Genomic DNA, 21,211 nt, shown 5'->3' with positions numbered 1-21,211 from the left:
AAAGCTAAAGATAAATTATTTGCTATGAGTCACTGCTTGTCGTTAGGAATTTTTTGCTCTGCCACTAATCCAGAAAGTCATGGCAAGGACTAAAGAGGAAAGCTGTCATTCAGCAGCTTTACCATCTACTTCAATGGGAAGAGAGTCCCACAAAGTTCAGAAAGGAATTTCAGAATTTAGCCCAAGTTCAACAACAAAACTGATTTTTCATTGAGAGATTTTGTATAAGAAAACAGTATCCGGTAGGTAATATCTATCAACAATGAGGTATAAGCATGGATATTAACTCCAGGGTAGGACTTAGCAGGCAGAAATTGAAAAAGTATAATTATAGTATCTTTGCCATCCTTTCCAATGCTTGACTTTAACAATATTTTTTCTAATCCATTATTGACTTCGCACAACTTTCCATGAATTTACCATAAGAAAAAACACAATATTTCATGCTCAGAAAAATCCCATGGAAAAGAAAAAAATGGTAGAGAATATTTCAATTGTATCTCTACTTACAGCAAATCCAAAGGATGATGCACTGTATCTCATTACGGAGACAGCTGAAGGAAAGAAAATATTATTTAGAATCACTTTTTATTTTCTTTGCATTTTTTTCTTCTTCTCTTGTTCAAGAGCTACAAAACCAGTTTTAACACATGGATTTACCTTCACCCAATTCCCACTAGAACAGCCTGACCAAAAATGTAGACACTTAAAAAATGTCTACATAAAGACCTTGTGCTGCAGGATATGGTTAGGCCACTCCAGAGATTTCTTCCAAAACTCTAATGGGGGAGATCAAGTAGCATTCACAAAGTCTGTTTATGAAACAAGCTGTGTTTTAGATGCAGATTTGAGCAAAAACATTTTGAAATCACAGTATCAAACTCTCAGAAAACTTGACACATCTCAAAGTGCTCTTGGCTCCAGCCAGGAGTTTCAGGCCACCTGATCTGGATGACAGAAAATTACACAAGCCCATTGAGACTTCCTGAGTGCCATCTTTTTGACAAAAAGCCCAAGGGTAACTCATGCAGCCTCAAGAAATGCTTCAGATCCCATCATTTCTGTGGCTCCCAACGGAAAAATATCAGTAGGAAACTGATATTTTTGACCAGCTCTGGTTTTTACCTCATAGTACCTTCTAAAAGCTGAACAAGACTAAAAATGAGTTAATACCTAGAAAAAACCACCAATTTTATAATTTTACTCCTCACATCCTAATTTCATCACCTCAGTTTCCAATTCTAGGAAAGCCTGTGCCAGAACAAATACTTCAGTAGCCCAGAGGAATACCAGGGAAGAAGCAGGCAGCCATGGAGGAGGGGTCCCCTGGAGATGGGACTTCATCAAACTGCAGCTCCCAGGCTGACAGCAATCCCAGCCAAGCTCTCAGGCACTGAGCAGCTTCACCCTTCTTGCTGTGTTTTGTAGAAGGACCATCTGAAGGACCACCTGTGCTCCCCGAATAAACCCACAGAACTCTAGCTCCAGTATTAAGAGGGTTTGAAATAAAGCCTAAGAGATTGATTTGACTACTCTTTTTATGAATTGATATCAGCTAACTTAATAAGAAGGACACATTTTTGCAGGAAAAAAACCAAATAAACCAAACAAAACAGACTCATCAAAGACTTTGACAATCTTAGGCTGATGAACACAATATCTAATTCTCAGTGTTCCTTAGAGCAACTTGGCAGAACAGACACTATGATTTGACTGTTCTTTTCAGTAACAGCAAGCTGCAGGTCTGTGGCACTTATCTGGATAAACAAGAACTAAATTCTTGGAAAAAATAACCCTTTTGTTAGGGATCTAACACCTAGGCATGGTCACGAGCAAGCCAGATGTCACAAATATTTGGATTTTATCATTACAGTTAGCCAAAACACAAAGAAAAGTCATCAAGGTTCCTCTCCAGACTCCAAATTTCTCAAAGTTGAAGAGTATTGAAACAGTGTAGATTTATATCTTCCTGTCATTTTTAAACCATCATTTCCCACACTCCATTCCCTAGATAAAAAAAGAAGCTGTATTTCTTGGTCAGACTTGCCAGTGATCTGCAAATTTCAACACTTCACTGCATAATAATATATTGCCTATCAAATTTACATTGTCTGCCTCCTTAGAAGCATATAATTTCAAAATCTGCAGAAGCTGCAAAAAAAAAATATGGGCATTCACAGGTACACACAAACTTGCAATGTTCCTGTCATTGCTGCTTTCATATGATGCAGCTCAAAGCAACACTTTTACTCCTACTTCTATTTCTAGCTTACCTCTCTAGTGGAATTATCTCCTCAGTTTTTACTAAATTGCCAGTCTCTTTCCCAACTCAGATCCAGACTTAAAACAAACTAACCGTATGGTTCCTTTAAAAATGAATATGTAATTTCTCTGGGTGATGAACTGCATACAGATAGCCACACCTTAAGGAGGCTTGAGGGGACATATTTGATGTATTTAAAGCACAGGGAATTTAGCATGAGAACTATTTTTATTTTATGTATTCTATCACAGCAGTAACACACAATCTGTCTGTCCTGAGCTATCTAAAACAGTAATGAAAAACAAGTATTAACTAACAGTGTCGTACGTCTGCTCAAACCTTTTTGCTAATTAGTGAATATGACTAGGACTGGCACCCTACAACACTAACTTGTAGTGGTAGAAGGCCATAATAAAGGTAATAAAGACCTTTTACGCACTGCAAAGATGTATTTTTTTATTACTTATTGGCATACTGGTTTTCTAATGGAATAAACACCCCATTTCCTTTTCTTTTTCCTTCTGAGTCAAATAACAATGTTAAAGCACCTTCAGCCCTGACTTAAGCACATTAATACTTCTAGCTGGCAAGTACAGTCCTAAAGCTCCCCAGTAAGTCATCCCAGCTTAAACAGTTTGTCCATGGATCCCGGCTCTGTGGCAGTGAAAGCAGCTGTAATATTGGATTACAAGGTATCAGCAAATGCAGGTTACAATAGAGCAACCACATCCACTAAAAACAGCTGGCTCCCGCTCCAGACACTGAAGCTGAAAGGACTCTTAGGGAAGTATTTCTTAGCAGCCAAGCATTTGAGAGCCCCGGGCAAAGGAATAATCAGCGGTACTTTTGCCTCCAGGATCATTGCTGGGCTCCAGGAGCGAAGTAGGGCACTGCATGGATGGGCCACCGAGCTTTTGCTAATCCCTCACCTTCCCTCTTCTCAAAGTGCATTTTCAGCTACTCCCAGATGGGAATAAAAACCCCCAGAGATTCCTAATCTCCATATTGAGCCAGAACAGTGGTGGGAAACCAGTAATGAGGAAAGAACAGAGCAGGCAGCTTAAAACCTCTGTGAGGCCACACTGCCATGACAGTGGGAGCCTGCTTTTAGCTGTTTTATTGGCTAAATTGGACAACATTTTATTACCTCTACAATAAAGCATATAATCCTAATGCATTTTCCTGACATTTGTAAACAGAACCTGCAAGCAGTCAGAAGCTAAAAATAGAGCCAGCACAGTAAGCAACAAATCTGCCACTGTCTCCACCTGCACAGCAATATCAATTTGTAAAGTCTGCCAGGCTATAGGTCAGGTTTTGCTGGAATTCCTCCACCAGTTTCAAAGTGATTCCAAATTTTAAAAATAGCCTATTTCCCACACATTCTACCTTCAACAAAATGAGGGGTTTATTCTTCTCATGTGCCCCAGAAAAAAATCATGTAACTAGGGCCCTAACTCCACAAAATCATTCCAATTTAACTTTCCAGACATCTAGTCTGCACCAGCAGGTTTAATCCAGCTCAAATTTGCTCCAGGCTGAGGACCCTGCAGTTACCCTGGACCTCTTGTTTCCTCCCATGAGCTGGGAGAGCACCCTGGCACCTTTTTGCACAAAGGTAGGAGACAAGTAGGACAGAAAATTAACTCTGACTCCAGGTCTCTCAAACAAAAATTTTTGGGATGAATCTGACTACAAATGAGAGATGGCACATAAAACTGCTCCTCCACCTGTAATAAAAGTCTCCTCTTACCTACTCAGAAAGGGAAAAGTTATTTTTAGGCAGCTCCTCTAGATGGGACAATCACTCCATCCTGTTTGCTTTGAAATTAGTCTTTCTGAAAGACACTCTTGGAAGTCAGCACATAAAATAGCAAGGCTTCAAAAGCATATGACCTGCACTTGGCAGAAATCAGACAGGCAATTTGAACACTGCTGGAAGTGGTGGGTTTATGTCTCTATATATCACCATGCAGATCTCGCAGGTTGTACAGTCACGAGCAAGAGGAACTGGAAGTTCTGCTGAATCAGAAGTGAGACTGAAATACAGTCTGTTTTCATTGCCTAGTGTTGATAAAACATCTAAAACTAATGTTACAATAAATATTTCAAAATAAATCCATTCCAAGCAGAGAAAAACAAATAAGCAGTATTTTCTAAAAATCCCTCACAACAACTGAAGGCAAAGAACAGACATGTCTGATAATGTTAATACTTGTTAAAAATACTACTGACCCAGATGAGCAGGTACACATGCCTTTCCTCAGGTGCTTTCTCCCTTCCCCAAAATTCTAGTTGAACAAAATTTAAGGATTTTTATGCACATTCATTAAATTTCTGCAATCAGCTGCAAATGGCTGCAACACATTCATTATCTCAGACACAAGTCTGTCGGATATCTTATCTACATGGGTAGATCCAGAGGTATCCATCAGTGTCATCCTCCTAGATCCATATTTCTATCCCAAAGTAATTGGCAAACTTGTACCAACATTATCTATATAAAATCTTTGGCTCATTTTCTCAGTTTATAATTGCATCAACATGGTAAAGACACGTATTTCTGCTCAGCACCATTACACTCTTATGTATGTATCTACCAAGTGAAGCCTAAATTTAATGTACGTCAAACCTGGATCTTCATCTCATTAGAATTTATGACCAATTGTAAAGAAGTCCCTAAGAGGGTTCATTTTTCCATCTGCCTGAAAGGTGTCACAGCAACACTTTGCATAATGAACTGCAGGAGAGTCCTAGGAGACTTCAATCCTTGGGGAAGTTCCGTTCTGGGAACTGAGTGAACGAGGCTCTAGAGACAGATATCAAGTCTTCAGCTCTGCCACTGCCTGGGGCATCATCATCATGCCAAGAAACCACAAAAAATCCTCAAGGTAACTCAAAAATATTTGGAGATTCAGTAAGACAACAAATTTTGCTGTTGGTAGTAGTAAAGTTTTCCAGGAATAATTGTCTTTCCTTGTCTATTATGCAGTTAATTATTTTGCTTGTTTCTTGGCAGTGGTCAAATCTTTAGCAGCTGCAAACTTTCATAACTTCATTTACTTCAGTGAAATACTACAGCATATATAAGTTGAATGTATTCCTCAATTACTATTTTAGAAGAAGGAAGTTTCAGGATTTTGTGCAAAGGTTTTCCTTTGAGTTTAATCCAAACATTTCTTTCCAGTTCACGTTAGCAGAATTTTTTAAATTACTTATTATTATTATTGTTGCTGTTGTTGTTATTGCTGATTTCAGAATTTTCTAGATTAAGTAGTTCATTTTTCAATATTTCAATTTTAGAATTTTTAAAAACCTATTTTTGTGGGTTTTGGACAGAAATGTCAATTCCCTTTGCTTACATGTTTTTTGTTTCCATTTGAAACTGATTATTCATTATACCACGGTGCTCACCAATAGTAGCGAAGATCGAAGAACAGCAAAGCAGTCCAGACCTAAAGCTTACCTAGGCTGCAGATTCACTTCTGTTTGATTTGCTTTCACCTTCCCTTTTGCCACCAGAAGAGCAGCCAGGCCTCCACTGGCATGTCCCACAAATGGGCCAGCCTGGGCAAACTCACAGGACTGCCCAATCCTGAACTATGAAATAATCCTACTGCAGAAAACAAGGTATAACTTTTCAAATGATGAAAACATTACCCTTGTGGAGAACACAGTGACCCAGCTTCTGTAGTACACAGCAAACTGAGCACACCAGCGATATAAAGAAGCCTGGTATAAAGCCCCTGAACGATAGAGACACACAGACACTGACTGTAAATCTGTTCCTGATTTCAGGAAATGAAAAAAGAATCCTGGGATATCTTTTAACAGCTGCTGCAATATCTTCTGTATACAACAAGCTTTCCCTGCAACCCTTCAGTGAGTAGAGCACTAATAAATGGTCAGCCAACTATACCAGAGCTGTCAATTTTGTATGGCAGTCTTTCCCAGCGTAGCTAGAGAGGAACACCAGAAACCATTTATTTAGGGAAAGGCAACTCCCATCAGGCAGAGTTAGCAGCAATTTCCAGGGCTGCTCAGAGCCCATGCAGGAGCAATATTCCAGCAATATTCCAGCATGTGCAAGTGCTCTGTAAAGCACAGGAGAGAGCAGGATCCCTCCTGTCTGGCATCCCACTGCTTCACACACTCCCGTGCTTCCTCTCTCAGGTGCCAACCTTCTGTTTTCAAACAAGATCATCTCAAGAAAAAAAGAACACAAATATCAGAGAAAAGGAGGACTTGATCTTTTTATTTAGTATTGGCTTTCCAGGGGGCCAGAACTAAAAGAGGGCCCATATGTTACAGCTCCAGTTGAGCTTTATTGAGATGCTAAATGCATATGTTGGCATTTAAGAATAGATATAATGAAACTTTTAGGTCTATAAAAAACCAGCTAGATATGTGGTGCAAACTCTCTGCAACTGAATATACAGGTGCATAGTTTCATCTGTTGTATTTCAAATGGGGTCACTTGAACCACCCAAAATAACTCACTGCAATGACATTAAAGCACATTGTCTTTTAATGAAACTATGTATTATTGATGCCCCAACTCCAAATATAACAACTGAAATGGCCTAGAATGTTGCAAATGCCTGTAACTGCACATTTACCAGGGAGTTTTTTGCAGCTTATGCCTACAATCCACAAGCTTTGTAATTTCGAGCCTGGAACCAGATTCCAAAACCAAAGGAAGCAGTTTGACCCTGAACAGGGATAAGGAAGGAGTGATGCCTTGGCTAAAAAAGCCACAAATTACCACAAATGTTGGGAGATATCAGACACATCCAACAGCTGTTTCTAAAGCCCTCTGGCCAAGATTTGTAACTTGCTGTATCCAGACAAGGGTTATCTAGATTTAATGACCTGAGAGACTCTCCAAACACAAAATTTCTCCCATTTTTTTGTTTTACTGACTGGAGGCAAGAGAAGCATTGAGGTCATACTCAGCACAAAAGAAAAAAACTGTTCTTGGGAGTCTGACCAGTTGGTTTAAAACAAAATTAACAGACTAAGCCAGGACACTGAGGTGAAAACCCTTATCTGACCTAAAGGGGTTTCTGGAAGCTTCATAGGGATTCAACGAACTCATGTTTTATAAATGTGTCCTCAAACCTGTAACAACTTGGACACAGATTAAACATTTTTACCAGTCATTGAAGGTTTTGAATTGTTAATCAAAGAGATGAAACACTGCCATTATTCTCAGGTTCTGGTAAGTTCCTGTCCTGTGGTCACATTAGAAAGATGAAGAGATCCTTTCAAAAAGATAATTAAAGAGAGATATTGTACAAAAGCTCAGATGTATTAACATAGAATTTATATGCAAGGATTCAGGCTAACTGCAGCACAACCAACAATGAATGTATGAATATCATTGGCTGTGCTATTGGCTGTGTATTGGTGCCTGTAAGAAAAAAAAAATGCTGCTAATTTAGAAGCACAGCACACTTAAAAGAACCTAACCAGTGAGAACTGCATCCTCTGCCCCAACAGGATGATTTGCCTCCATTCCTGTAAAGAAGCCTACTGGTTTAATTTTAAAAAGATGCTCAACTTGAAGTTTGACAAATTTAGAATAAAAGAAATATATCATAAAAGTCCAAGAGCCAAAGCTCCAGACTCAGGGTATTTTTTAATTTATTTTTGCTTATTTTTATTTATTTTTATGCTCCTATTTCAAACTTGACTGTGAGCAAGTTGGGGTATTTTAGAAATCAAGAGCATTAAAACGAATCAGTGCTGCTGTTAAAAAAAAATAAAAACAATTAAGTATCCTCAGAGCAGCAGACAGACAGACACAACCCAGTTTTAAATACCTGGAATCACACTGCAATCCAACCTCTGCTCCACATAAACTGGCTGAGAGAAGTGCAACATGGATGCAGATGAAGAGAGGATTTGGTTAACTCTGTCATATATTCTAGAAGAGTATCTATATTTCTAGAAGTATTACAATTGTCCTGTAGCTTAAATATAGTTCTTAAATAAGAAAGAAAAAAGCTATCTATGGTTTAAGTTTATTCCAGTTCAATTCTTCCCAGCAGTCTTTAAATTTAGAGAAAATAAACACATTTTAGCCATGGTAAGCATTTAAAACCAGTTCACAAAGGCACTGGCTAAATTCTCACTTTTCCTCATTGACTGTAAGGACTCTTTCTTAGTATCTGCTATCCATGATACATCACAGATGAATTTTCAACTTATGAACAAACAGAAACCTTCCAGACAATAGTATTTTCACTGAAATTCCATGTAAATATACAAATTTTTGAACAAAGTTCTTCTATTTTCCCTAGAATTTCAGTAAAATTTTAAGCAGCTAATCAGATGAAGAAATGCATAGCAAAAGTTTGTATTTACCATGAGAGGTTTTCCAACAAATTAAAATCTATTTCATTGTATGGATTTTAAGTTTTCACTCTGTGTATGGAGGAAGTTCCGGGTTTTGAGGTCATCATAGACATGTAACTCTATTTACAATTACCTCAAAAATAAAACAAACTGAACAATTACAGTAGTTTTCTTATTTCAGAGGAAAGGAAACAGAACTGGATCAGGGACCACAGGAGATATTTGAAGATCAGAGATACAGAGTAAGTTTAATAAGCCAGAAGTAGTGGACTCTGAAGAGAGACTGTAACTGTGTGGAAAGGCAGGTAGATCCAGGTGGCTGGCACAGTTTCTCACACCATACTGCCAACCCTTAAACTTTTCCTTTCCTAGTATTCTTGTCTCTGAAATGGGATGCAAGTACTTCCACAGCCCAGGATGTTACGCAGGGAAAATCATTTTGCTGTATGAAAGGATGGAGTAATTCTGCAAAGAGTGACAGTAGGCACCATGAATATCTTCTCTATTCAAATAAACTGTGTAGTGCTATGTCCTGCTTTTTATGATATTTCACATTCTCAAAGCACTGCCTTAACTTTTAGACCTGCAAACTTTACCCATGGAAAACAGTACCCAATTAGAAACGATCTGTAGGAGCTTTATGGCATTCCCACAGCTCCACAGTTGTGAGAGACTATTTTTATACTAAACGTATTTGAACAGACTTCTGAAAATCAAAGCAGATTTCCTTCTACAGAGAAATACAGCACATCTTCAGAAGTGTATCAAGTGCTGAAAAAAAAAATTTTCAAAATAATTTTGCATTGTCCTTTAATTTGCACTAGGATAATGTAATTGTAATTACTGACACTGATGTGACTAGTGCACCTTCAGTGATAGGTTTTTAAAGCTCATTTTTGTCCTGCTGAAAAACGTCTATTTTCCCACAAATGCAGTGGGAGCCATGAATGCAAAGGTGACTATTTTAAGCATCCTTCATTTTAGCTTCCTTTGAAAAGTTCTGGATTTGGAACAGAGAAAAATGAGTCCATACAAAACTGTCAGCTGGCCACCAAATAATGAATACGCCCTAAAAATTATAAGAAAGAGCTGTTAAAAAATTACATTCAAACTCAGGTACTTGAGAGCATAGAGGCAGGCTGAAACTTTTTTTAAAAAACTATTTCTAGTATAACCACTTATCTGTGTTCCATTTTTTTATGAAGGTAAAAGAAGATATTTGCTTGGCATTGTCCTTGATATTTTTGTCTGGTTCCTCCCTTAACTCACAGGTGGTTTTCTTGCAATGCTGTTCTTGAGGGGGATAAACAGAAATAGAAAAAAATCTCTTCACTTCTACATTTGAGATTTAGAAACCTAAGGCCGCTGCTCTGGTTGGAGCCCATCCACACCTGACCAAAACCAAAACTGGAGATTTATATTCATTTCTCTATGCCTGGCTCTCCTGAACGTGCCAAGAATGGAACAAGGTGTGTGTGAGCACGAGACCAGAAGAAATTCACACTCATGACAGTTCATCTCATATGAAATGTTTGTTCTCTGAGCATTTTAATGAACTTAGAAATATGAAAACCAAGGAAGATCCAAACTGAAAAGTATAGGTTGTTGAAAGATAATTAGTTGCCTTCACAGCCTTTTTCATCATCCCTATGGATTTCAGAGACAAGACAGGTATCAGGGCACCCCTATTTAATTAGAAGGCTAGTGAGCAGCTCCAGAGCCAAAACAAGCTGCCAAGTACAATTAAGCTGGCTGCCAGCATATAGCACAATCTTAGAGACTTTTCTTTTTATAAAGGGAGATTAGGAATGCGCCATCCCAGGCATCTCAGTGACTTACAGCAGAAACTTTAAAACCTGGTTTTACGTACACATCTAAACGGAATTCCAATTTAAAGTTGCTTTTTGATATAAAAAAATTTAGATATCTCCACTGGCTGTGGGAAAGGACACCTGATCAGACTTCTCCAGCCCATTTTTGCATGTAGGAGCGTGAGGACCTATTCTCAGAAGTTAAGAACACAGCATGTCATGCTAAGGACACCTATACATGCTTCCTCACAGCTCCTCATACCCCATTAAATCCTTCTATTTAATCTTCAGTTTTAACAAGTGAGGGTTCAATTCCTACCATGTAACATCTTAAACTAGTAAATCTCTCCCAGAGCTGTTCCCACACTCTAAGAATCTGCAGTTTTAAAAACATAAAATCACTTGTAGTCTCTCTACTGGTCAGTATGTTCAAGAATTTCTTTATGTGGTATATTTGACAAAGCACCAAAATTCACACCTGGAAGAGTTATATTGGAATAAAGTAATAGATATTTTGGAACTGAGGGTAAATTGGGAAAGCTATCACAATTACAATAAATTTTACTGGTCCACTTTGCTAATAAACCTACAAAATGCCAAAACAACAATAGTCTCTCTGAATCAGCATGTTTATTCATAATTTAATCTCAGTACTGTCCTATCAATATTTATTTACATTTACTGTATTGTCAGATAATTTGTGGCAGTTTATCACTTAGATTGTTACACTATAAACTCATTTCTATGGTCAGATAACTGGAAATAAAGAGATGACTGAAAATGTTACATTGTTCATTCAGTTAGACCAAATGGCAGATTTTATCACCTGTTTCCATGTATTTTATCATGGGTCATGATCAAAATAACATTTAATTCTCTGATAGGGAAGATTATGTTATTTGCACAAAGCAGTGAAATAGCCCAGGTAACTCAAGTAAAATGGATTGATTTCAGCTCACTAACTAAAAGATAGCAGACCCTGGCTCTACTTGTCCTACAGCTGCTGGAATGCCAGGAAATCTTCAAATTTGAAGTGGATTATTATGCTCCTTTAATAAAAATCACCAAGCAATGAAAATTCACCCTTCTTGGACAAACTTAATTAAACAGTCAAGTTCTGAACACAAACAATTCTGCTAAATAGATAAAAAGTCAGGAAGAAAAATTAAAAAAGTAAATTATCTGTGCTGTCTTTTATCTTTCTAAGCTGAAATATAAACAAACCTTCCTGGGAGAGAAGCAACTCTCTGCTGGTTCTCTGTTGAATGTAACTGTAGGGAGGAATTGCAGGCCCTTCAGACAAATCTCTTCCTCAGACAATGTGTTAATCTCAACAATCTATTGCTAAGGGCTGCAATAAAGAACCCTGTCATCAATCCTCCTTCAGTGTTGCAGCATGAAGATGCTCTGACAGCAAGGATACCACAGACACACTGCACACATAAAATAGCTCTCCACTCAGGCTTAGTCTACAGCTCGAGAGCAAACTCAGTGTATTATGTTAGCTGTGAGCTCCAAGTCATTAAGCAAAAATTAAAATGAAATATGAGCCTTACTAACAAATTTTTGCTGTTCTGTGTTTTTTAAAACAAGCCCTGTTAGTAGCTTTGAAATGCAGTAATTCTAAATAAACTATCTTGCAAACCTGTAATGCACATTTTCTAACAAAAACTTTTAAAAACTGTTGGCAGTTTTCTTCCAGTTGCACAGTCTTGACAACAGCCAGCAATAGGGAATCATATCCAGCAGTTCAAAGACTGGGAAGAGCTTCCCTGATGGATACAGAGTTGTAAAACTAAAAGAAAACCCACCAAGTGACTGACATACCACACTGCTCTGCATCTGTCCAATTTTAGAGTAATTGGCTTGACATACCTTCTGCTAATTCTGATCAAAGTTAACAGAAGACTTGCAATCATCTCTGATGATATGAGCTTAATTTCTCTGGACAGATAACAGTCCAGATAATATCATAAAAAATGGGATGATAAGATAGGGGGATATTACAAAGTTGTACACTGCTATTTACAATACATAATCAGGTCAATAAAACTCAAACTCCATCAATTGTTTTTTTCCGTTCCATGCACAACTACTCCAAGGAGTAAGCTCTTGAAAAGCCTTGCAAACATATTCCCAGCATAAAACCTATTATGTCAGGCAACACATATGTATTTTTTTACAAACAAAGAATTTCTGCTGTTGATCTTTTTGCTTTTCTTTCCTGTTATGCAGCCTTCAAAACTAAGAAGAAAATTTTATGTGTCAGTATACAGGGAATGTTTAAAGCAGAGTTGATAGGCACTTCACTTGGAATCCAAATTACTTTTCAGTGGAAGACACTAAGCACCAACAATCCATGGAATCATCTAAAATATCCTGACTTAATTTTTCTGAAATGATAAGCATAGTCTCTGAAAATCCAGTTTCAAGATCTCTGCAGTTGCCCTTCTGAAAATGGATCTAACTTTAAATGGGTTAAAATGTCTCCAACAATATGACACAGCAAAAGTTTTTAAAATTTTTGGCGGCACTGTATTTTTTAAAACATTTTTTCAGATTATTGAAAGCAAAAAACCCAAACATGCGCACACACTTTTATCATTCTTAGATCTTCATCTGCTCTCCTTTTAGAGATCAGCCAGTATCTACTATTCTCTGGCTCCATATATCAGTAATGATGGGTTTGTGCTGGTTTTCTTTATTCATTTGTAAATTATTTATGTTGAGAATACTTGCTGGTTTAAAAAAGAAGAAACCTAGAATTACTAACACCAGAATGCTGGTCTTGTACTTAAAAAAATCCAGTGGGTCTGGATTTGCAGTCACCAATCCTGACCCTTAACCTGAGATTAATTTAGTAGAAGTGGTGGGTTTTGTGATGCCTGAGAATTGTAACACTACTGTAGCACTGCAGATAGACCAACCATGCCTTGCTCACTATTCCCACTGTGGCAGAGTTGGTGTTTTCCTTCCTTGGCAAGGCGAGGCTTTAAACTTCCTTGGCCTGATGCACCGGTGCAGCCCCAGCCTGGGTCCCTGAATGACGCAAGCCCCGCTGCCCCAGGTGGATTCACTTGTGACTCCACTCGTGATTTCCCTCGCCTGCTGCCTGGTGAGGGAAACGTGTTCCTTCTGCAAAGCCTTCCAAGCCAGAACAGGTATTTCATATTCAATGACAGCTCTAATTGTGTTAGCTCAGCCACTGCTCTCGATGACCTCAAAGCCTCCCCCACAGGTGAGACATCCTTTTAAGTTTACAAATTACTGTACTGTTTTCCCTGGGTTGCTCTTACTCATCCTTCCAGCTGCCTGGTGGTCAGGGCCATAAAACAATGCTAACTCTGCTTTGCAGCAGCACAAAAGAGACTGCAGCAAGTTCATGCAGCCACTTTAAGAGAAAAATCAAGAAAAAAAAATCAGCAGTGTAAAATGAATGTAAATGATCTGAAGGTAATGTGTGCAAGCACATGAGTTAGTTATCATTGTACTCTTGTTATAGAAGAGGCTAACAAGTACTTTCCCTTTACCCCCAAGCATACCAGCTCAGGAGATATTGCAACATGCAAACAAGTCAATTATATTATCATGTTAATAGTCACTTACTTTTGGAAAGCAGAAGGAACAAGTTACTTTTTGTCACCTGTGCAAAGAGAATTACAGTGAGTTTCGGAGTACTCTAAATTCACCTCACTGTCTATTTCATGGTAACTTGACTGCATACATAGGAGGTGATTGCATACATGGGACTCTATGCATACACAGAGTCTCAGACTATGTAGATTTACACCAAGTTCCTCAGACATGCTTGTTATTTATACTACTTGATTATCTTCCCGTCATACAATTGTCTGTGTTTGTAACACTCCACCAAAATTTAAAATTTCCCATTTTGAATAGAGTGTAGTAAAGAAGTCTAAAAATTTCCATGGAAATTATTGAGATAACTTGATCAATGACAGTGCTGGATAAAAGAATACTTACAAGTGAAAACATTATTTTGCAAACATATGTTTGAAATGCTGAAAGATAATATCTTTTCTTCAAATGAGAATTTCTAACAGCTTCTTAAGTATCCTGATTACTTACTTTTGCATACTATCTCTTAAAAAATATGCTGCCATACACTATTTCCTTTTGCCAAAAAATAAAATTAAGAAAAGGCAACTGAAAGAAATCTCCAGAGAGAAAAAAGTTAATTCAGAGCTAGAGCTGAGACTCCTCTGGGGTAGGAAGTAGGAATGACACAGCTGCTTCAGATGGAAGCCATGAGATTAGTCACAGTTCACACATAAAGTCTTGAAAGGGCTTTAGAACAATTCTGAAATTTCTTCTGCAGCAAGAATGTATCCTTGTGCAGGAAAGGAGGGGATCATTCTGAACATACACACTGCAGACAGTTAACCCTAACAACGTTTGTAAAATGGATTTGCAATCTCCCATGTGTCAGAAAGCTCTGATGGCACAGAAACCAATCTTTATAATATGCATATATCTATGGGCTTGTCATTTCAAAGAAAATACTTATTTAATTTCTGGCCTCCTTTGCATTTTTTCACAAATATATGACAAAAAAAAGAAGAGCCATGGTTCAGGATCAGTCACCAGGTATGCTACAAGTCCACTTCCTGTGGCATTTAGCACTGCATTGTATTTTGAGTTATCAGCCACAAGACTGTACAAACTATCCAGGAGGGATCTTGGGGCACAACTCTCCCAGCTGTGTTATCCAAAACTCTGGTACACAAATGGCCTCTTGGAATGGCAGTTCACTTTCAACAGACATTCCAAACTGATGTAATCAAAATCCTGAATGCTGTTTGATGGATCCCAGTCACAATAAGGAAAATTCAGAAGGATCAAAAGCCTAAATCATACTCTAAAGATTCCATTTATTTACTTTTTTTCATTTTTTTGCTTCAGATGCATGATCTTCCCAGGAAGGCATAGCAAAAGCATCCCTCTTTTGTACAAAGGACTTCTTTGGAATCTGCTTTTGCCATAAGCCATAACAGGAACAAAATGACAGACAGACCCCTACCTGGCCAGCTGTGTGTTAAAGCCAACACTGATTCCTACCTGATTTCACCGTTGGAGATGTGCTTCTGGTCAACCAGATCAACAGGTTACAAACGTTACAATGGGAATTATGAGCAAACTCATTACTGGCATGGCTTTTAATATTCTTCTCATTTCCAGACTAGAAAGGAAGTACCTGTGTTCGCCTGTTCTCGTACAATTAAAATTATTTATAAAATTAATCTTGCCCATTAGTAGCTCAAATATCTCCTCCCCATGACTCTGGCTTGCATCCACACTGTCCAAGTTTGGTCCCCAGTGCTGGACTGGCCCAGAGCTCATCTCAGCTGGAACTTTGCTGGATATCCGAGCACAGAGATCTGATAATTACTGACTCACATGCAGTTACAGAACACTTTCATTAACACTAATTTAATTGGAAATATTTTCAATATCAGAGTCTCAATAGACAATGACTTGTTGGTGTTTTATACTGATGAAGTAGGGTCCAAAATAAGCCACTTCCTTAAGAACTGGGTAATGATTTTTGACCAATTATTGCTTTTGCTGCAACTGAAGCATTTACTCAAAAGAAAATACAACAAAGGAGTAAAAGGTACTTATCAGGACTTGTCAAGTAAATATGCTGGCAAGAACTTTAAACAAAATTGTGAATGATTTTTGTTCATTCTGTACATTAATACAAATTATTCTCTCAATTGTTGCTGCTATTATTTTATGTCATGAAACAACAAGAAACAGTGATTATTTGATCCATATCTTTGATGTTCTTTAACAAATTCAGGATTAAAAGTCTGCAGCTTCATACTGATGCAAATGCAATCAATGAATTCTTAAATTCTACTGTGAAAGAAATTGTAAAAACAGGTGTTGGCATTTGGGAACTGCAGTGCTGAACACAGGCCAGATGATTAATTTCATGACAGGTACCATGGAAAGCAGTCTCAGAAAGAAAAGTTCATTGAGACAGCCAGAAGAATATATGCACAAACAAATGGAAACAATTTTATAAATACTCAGTAAAATTAGACATTTATCATTCATTCAAATTGGCTGTTTGTGCCAATCTGGTTTCCCTTTATAATTCAGGTTCCACCTATCTAAAACACACAGTTTGGCAGATTTAGACAGAAGTCTGAATTGGCATCCAGCAATACACAGATCCAGATTTTTACACCTGAAGAAAAGGTTAATTATTTACAATCACTTTGATTATTTGCAAATTTGGATCTGACAATAACCATGGGCTGGGCCTTTAATACTCTGTTATGTTCAGACAAATTCTCAGAAAAGTAAAAAAATCTGCTTGTGCTAAATTTTTTTTTTAAATTTCTGGCAGCTGACCTGAAATGGATGTACAGCATCTGCTTCCTCTCAGCACCACTTTAAATTTGTTCAGTTCCATACCAAGAACATTTTCAATTCCTTATAGATTCAATTCCTTATAAAATTAACTCTGTGAGAAAGTTCTGATCCATAGGCAAAATAACTGTCAAAATAAAGCACATCAGTAAGGTGTTGGTCCATCCTTAAACTTCAAAAGAACTCCTTAAGAATCCATGTAAAAGTTTATCACAGCAAGGATAATGAAAATATCCTTTCTTCCTTAAATAATTCCTAATGTAGCTTGAGGAACAATATGTAACTCACCTTTTATTTTACAATTAGACAGAAATATTGTCTGAATAAAAATATCTAGAAACAGCATCAAAGGAAACCCTGTATAATGTCATTGCACAGGTTTGTACAGATTATTATAAACATTAAAAGACAGAGGAGTGTCTGCATAGCAAGTCCTGAGGAGATGAGGTGATTTCCTAAAGAGTCTGGTCAATTAATGATATACCTTGATGTTACTTTAAAGATGCAGGTCCTCTCTGTAACAGGTTTTAGTGCAATGTGTTTCTTGTGACACATAACTCCATTATGAGAACATGAAATTTACACAACTATGTACTCTTGTCTTCCCTTGTGTTTCTTTTGGAATTACTGCAGAACAAGCACCATCCCCAAAGCTACTCAAGCAAAGAAAAAACACAATTAAAATAACTGGCCAAAACCACTCCCTCAGCCCCGAGGTGTTACAAAGGATATGAGAAGATGTAAGCAAGTACAAAGCAGAATTCACATAGAATCAAATGCAAACTAGCCACTTGTATGCATCTTCCAACTGAAAAAAAGGACAGTTTAGCTCAGGAAAAGTGCTAAACAAACGCTCCCATGTGTTTTCCATGTATGTGTAGGCACAATTATACATGCATTGGGAGGAGGGAAGGTAAACCGAACTGAGCTGACAGATTTGGCATTTGTGACACTTGTGGAAACACAGAATGGAAGAAGTAGAGCTGGCCTAAACCATCAAAGGCAAGAACAGTCACACTTGTCAGCACCCATCACCAGCAGATCCTTTCTAAGGCCCCAGCCTTGTGTCACCAGCACAAAATGCTTCAAGTGGGGGAAAACAAGGGAAATTGTGTGGAGGCTTAAAACATCCTCAAACTCACCCCCCAAGGCCAAGCTTCTCCTTTTCACACCTACCACAGCATCTGCTGCCCCAGCAGAGCGAGAGCTGCACAGTTCAGCTCATGAGGTGAGAGGCTCCAAACCATAACAGCTGGGCTGTTTGGCCCCAGCTTGGGCAAGGCTGAGCCCTGCTTCATCCATCCTGCCACATCTTCATCTGTTACCATGACAACACTGACATGTTCCCATGCTGCAAAGTGCTCTTACTTTAAATATTGCATAAATGAACATAAATCTTGACTATATCTCTTGCAGCTATTGTTTGTGGAATGGGGGCAGTATTCCTCTTAGTTTTATTAGAGGAAGAAATATTACACAGATCAGTCATACTGTTATTCATTGAACATTGAAGAATTTCAACAGTGCAAACCAGAGAAATGTTAATATTTTTTATGAGAAGCAGCACAGTAAAAACTTCTGTATCTTGAGCACGGACAAGGGCAGTTTCAACTAATTTTCAGTCCTGAAAAATTCAGGCGTATCAGAAAGACCTTCACAATAACTTATTTCAACTAAGAAACTTAAGGTATGTCAAGTCATTTTTTTTTCCAAATGTCTCAATATTCTAAAGTGAGTATTTTGTGGAGAGTTCCAATTAACAGTTTTGGATATTATAATTTTTAATTCCTTTAGGATATTAATCATAAACATTGAACAGCTTTTCAGGATAATAACACTCCCATCTGTCTCTATCTGAGTTTTAAAGCATGTACTTGTAAACCTGTAACAGTGATTCCATTATTTTTAATGCTACATTCATAAAAGTGTTTGAGACAAACCCAGAAATAAATTAGATCATCCTAGTTTTCTGTTCGATTAAAATAGTTTAAGAACAAATATGTAAACAAAGAGAAAAAAGAACAGCCAGGCCTTTAAAAAAAATCAGTTTTCCACTGCAAAGGCCTATGAAGACATCCACATAGGCATTATAATGCAAAACCACCCACTACAGAAACCAGCCTCTTTTGTGAGCTTTCTACCCTGTCCCCTCCTTTCCATGCAGAGAGTATGGAGCTTCTACTAATGCCTGATAACACATATTTATATTTTTTATTACTTGTACACATATATTGCAGAATCAGATGACACTGAGGAGCAGGGTACTTTTGTTGGCAAATACGCAGCAACGTTGTAAAGATCTATAAGGAAATGCATTAAATAAGGTCAGACTCATCTTTAATCATTCCCTGCATTTTATTTATAGATAGGCAGATAGATATTTCATCTTCTCATTTTTCTTTCAGGCCCACTTTTGGCGGCTGCTGTAGCATTTAAATAGAGTTAATCAGTTCCCTCCAGAGCAAAGGCAAGTACTGTAAACAGAGCTGCAGGGCTCAAGGGATGTTCAGCAAATGTGTTCAATCAACACTTGCTCCTTCTGAGAGGATGTGCCTCTGCATCAGATTCAGCCCTTTGCTGTTTGAACAGCGTGGCAGCCTCTGCCTGTGCCATGATGTGATTTGGATTGAGAGGAAAAGGCCAAGAGGTTATTCCAAAACCGCATTGAAATGAACAGTTTTCATCTAATGAGGATTATCTCATTTACATTTGAAAACCTGCTCCCACCCCAAACCTGCAAGTCACAAAAGAAGGCACGTGCAGGGCTGGAGCTGCTGGTGGGGAGGTAGATTTCAGTTTACTCTCCCAGGACTCTTAATCTATATTAACACATCAGTTATCATCACTGAAATAAAGATTTGATTAAGCAAACTAATAAAATCTTGAAATACAATTTTTTTTTCTGATTAAGTTAATTTTGGTAGAAAATATCAAGCTTATGAGCATAGCGTTTTTTGGCACATGACATGGTGCAAAATTTGCTGATCTTAAATATGATGGTAAAAAATAAGTCATTTAGTCATAATAAGCATTAAAGAAAGGATCCTGATGAATGTCACCAATAAATAAGTGTCAAGTAGAAGTCCTGATTCTGCCACAGAAACTGGCAATTTCAGCCATGTTCAATATCTCCTTTAAATTGGCTAAGATTACCCAAATTCTTATATGTAACACTCTCTCTCATTATTTTAGTGGATTATAGGTTAATTATGAAAAGATTTAAAGCCTTCCCAACCTATCACTTTACATCCCTGAAATCCTTTAAGGAATGAACACGGGGCCACTGTGCACACAGACACATAGGTTCCTTTCATCTCTAGAGCCAAGCTGCAAGACTCCAATTTTCCATTAATTAGATAATCTTTCAGAGGATTATTTGCTAATTATCCTCAGTAGGTTTTCAGCATATGAAAAAAACACATAGAAGAAATTAAAAAACAAAAAAAGAAATCCTGAGACCTCTAAGAAACCTGGAATGTTATGTGAAGAGCAATATGGTAATACCTCACAGATGCTCTGGAATCCTTCAACCACAACATGCCAGGTGTAACAACCTACTTGCTTTAACTGCTCTGGGCAACAGAGCACCCAAGGTCTGTCAGACTTCAAACTCATCCAACACCAGACAGGACTTTAAAATAAGATTATTTCACTAAAAAGCGTGTTTAAGCAACTCCTTGACAGATTTGTAAACAAACACAAAAAATAAGTGTGATGTCTAATACCTGTGTGTCATTTATTAGCTGTGAGAATTTCCGTCTTTTTCATTCTGCTAGCAGAGCTAAGGATAGACACAGGAGGGATTTTTGCACTTATAATGACCAAGCACCATTTCTTAAATGACGCTTATTTTCCATGTAGTCTCTTCCTGGGTGGGAATTTTCCCTCATAAACCTCCCTACTAAGAACTAACTAATCAGTCAGTTTTACCTCTAATGTTTCATCCTGACATGAAATTCAAACAAGACATATTTGCCACTTCCTTAGTAATGAAATGCTATTTGTGGCAGTCTTAGGATGCTACATGATGGTGCTTTTGAAGCATGCAGCCCTTTCTGCCACACCTAAAAAGTATTAACATGGGGATAGGATATAGTCATACGATGCTAACAGGATTCATTCTGCCAGAACAGCTCATATCCTGGTATGTAATATGTATTTTGACAATCCCTTTTCACACATCATGGTTGCTGCCACTAAAAAGTGCACAATAACTTTTGCATGTGATCAAAATTCTGTGGCAATGAATTGAAATTTGAGGATTCTGATGTATTTGGGCAAGGTTACAACTTTATCAGTATTTCTGGGGTTTGGAGGACATGCATTTTCTACGCACTCATGCTGCCTACATGCTTTTTGCAATGCCACATAAATA

At 37.8% G+C, this 21,211-nt stretch overlaps 1 protein-coding gene across 1 annotated transcript in view; it reads right to left on the bottom strand.

Moving 5' to 3' along the window:
- TMEM163 (transmembrane protein 163) overlaps nucleotides 1-21,211 on the bottom strand; it is a 90,280-nt gene that overhangs the window by 34,850 nt on the left and 34,219 nt on the right. Inside the window, exon 3 of the mRNA XM_042041145.1 lies at nucleotides 511-554. Coding sequence (XP_041897079.1) covers nucleotides 511-554 — 44 coding nt within the window. The remainder of the gene's footprint in view (nucleotides 1-510; nucleotides 555-21,211) is intronic.

The sequence above is a fragment of the Corvus kubaryi genome, unplaced genomic scaffold (assembly GCF_017639235.1).
Source record: "Corvus kubaryi isolate FWS band 111438036 unplaced genomic scaffold, C.kubaryi_AGA036_p1.0 37396, whole genome shotgun sequence".
NCBI lineage: Eukaryota > Metazoa > Chordata > Aves > Passeriformes > Corvidae > Corvus > Corvus kubaryi.
Note: the sequence above shows the minus strand (reverse complement) of the source record. Positions and strands in the feature narration are given on the sequence as shown.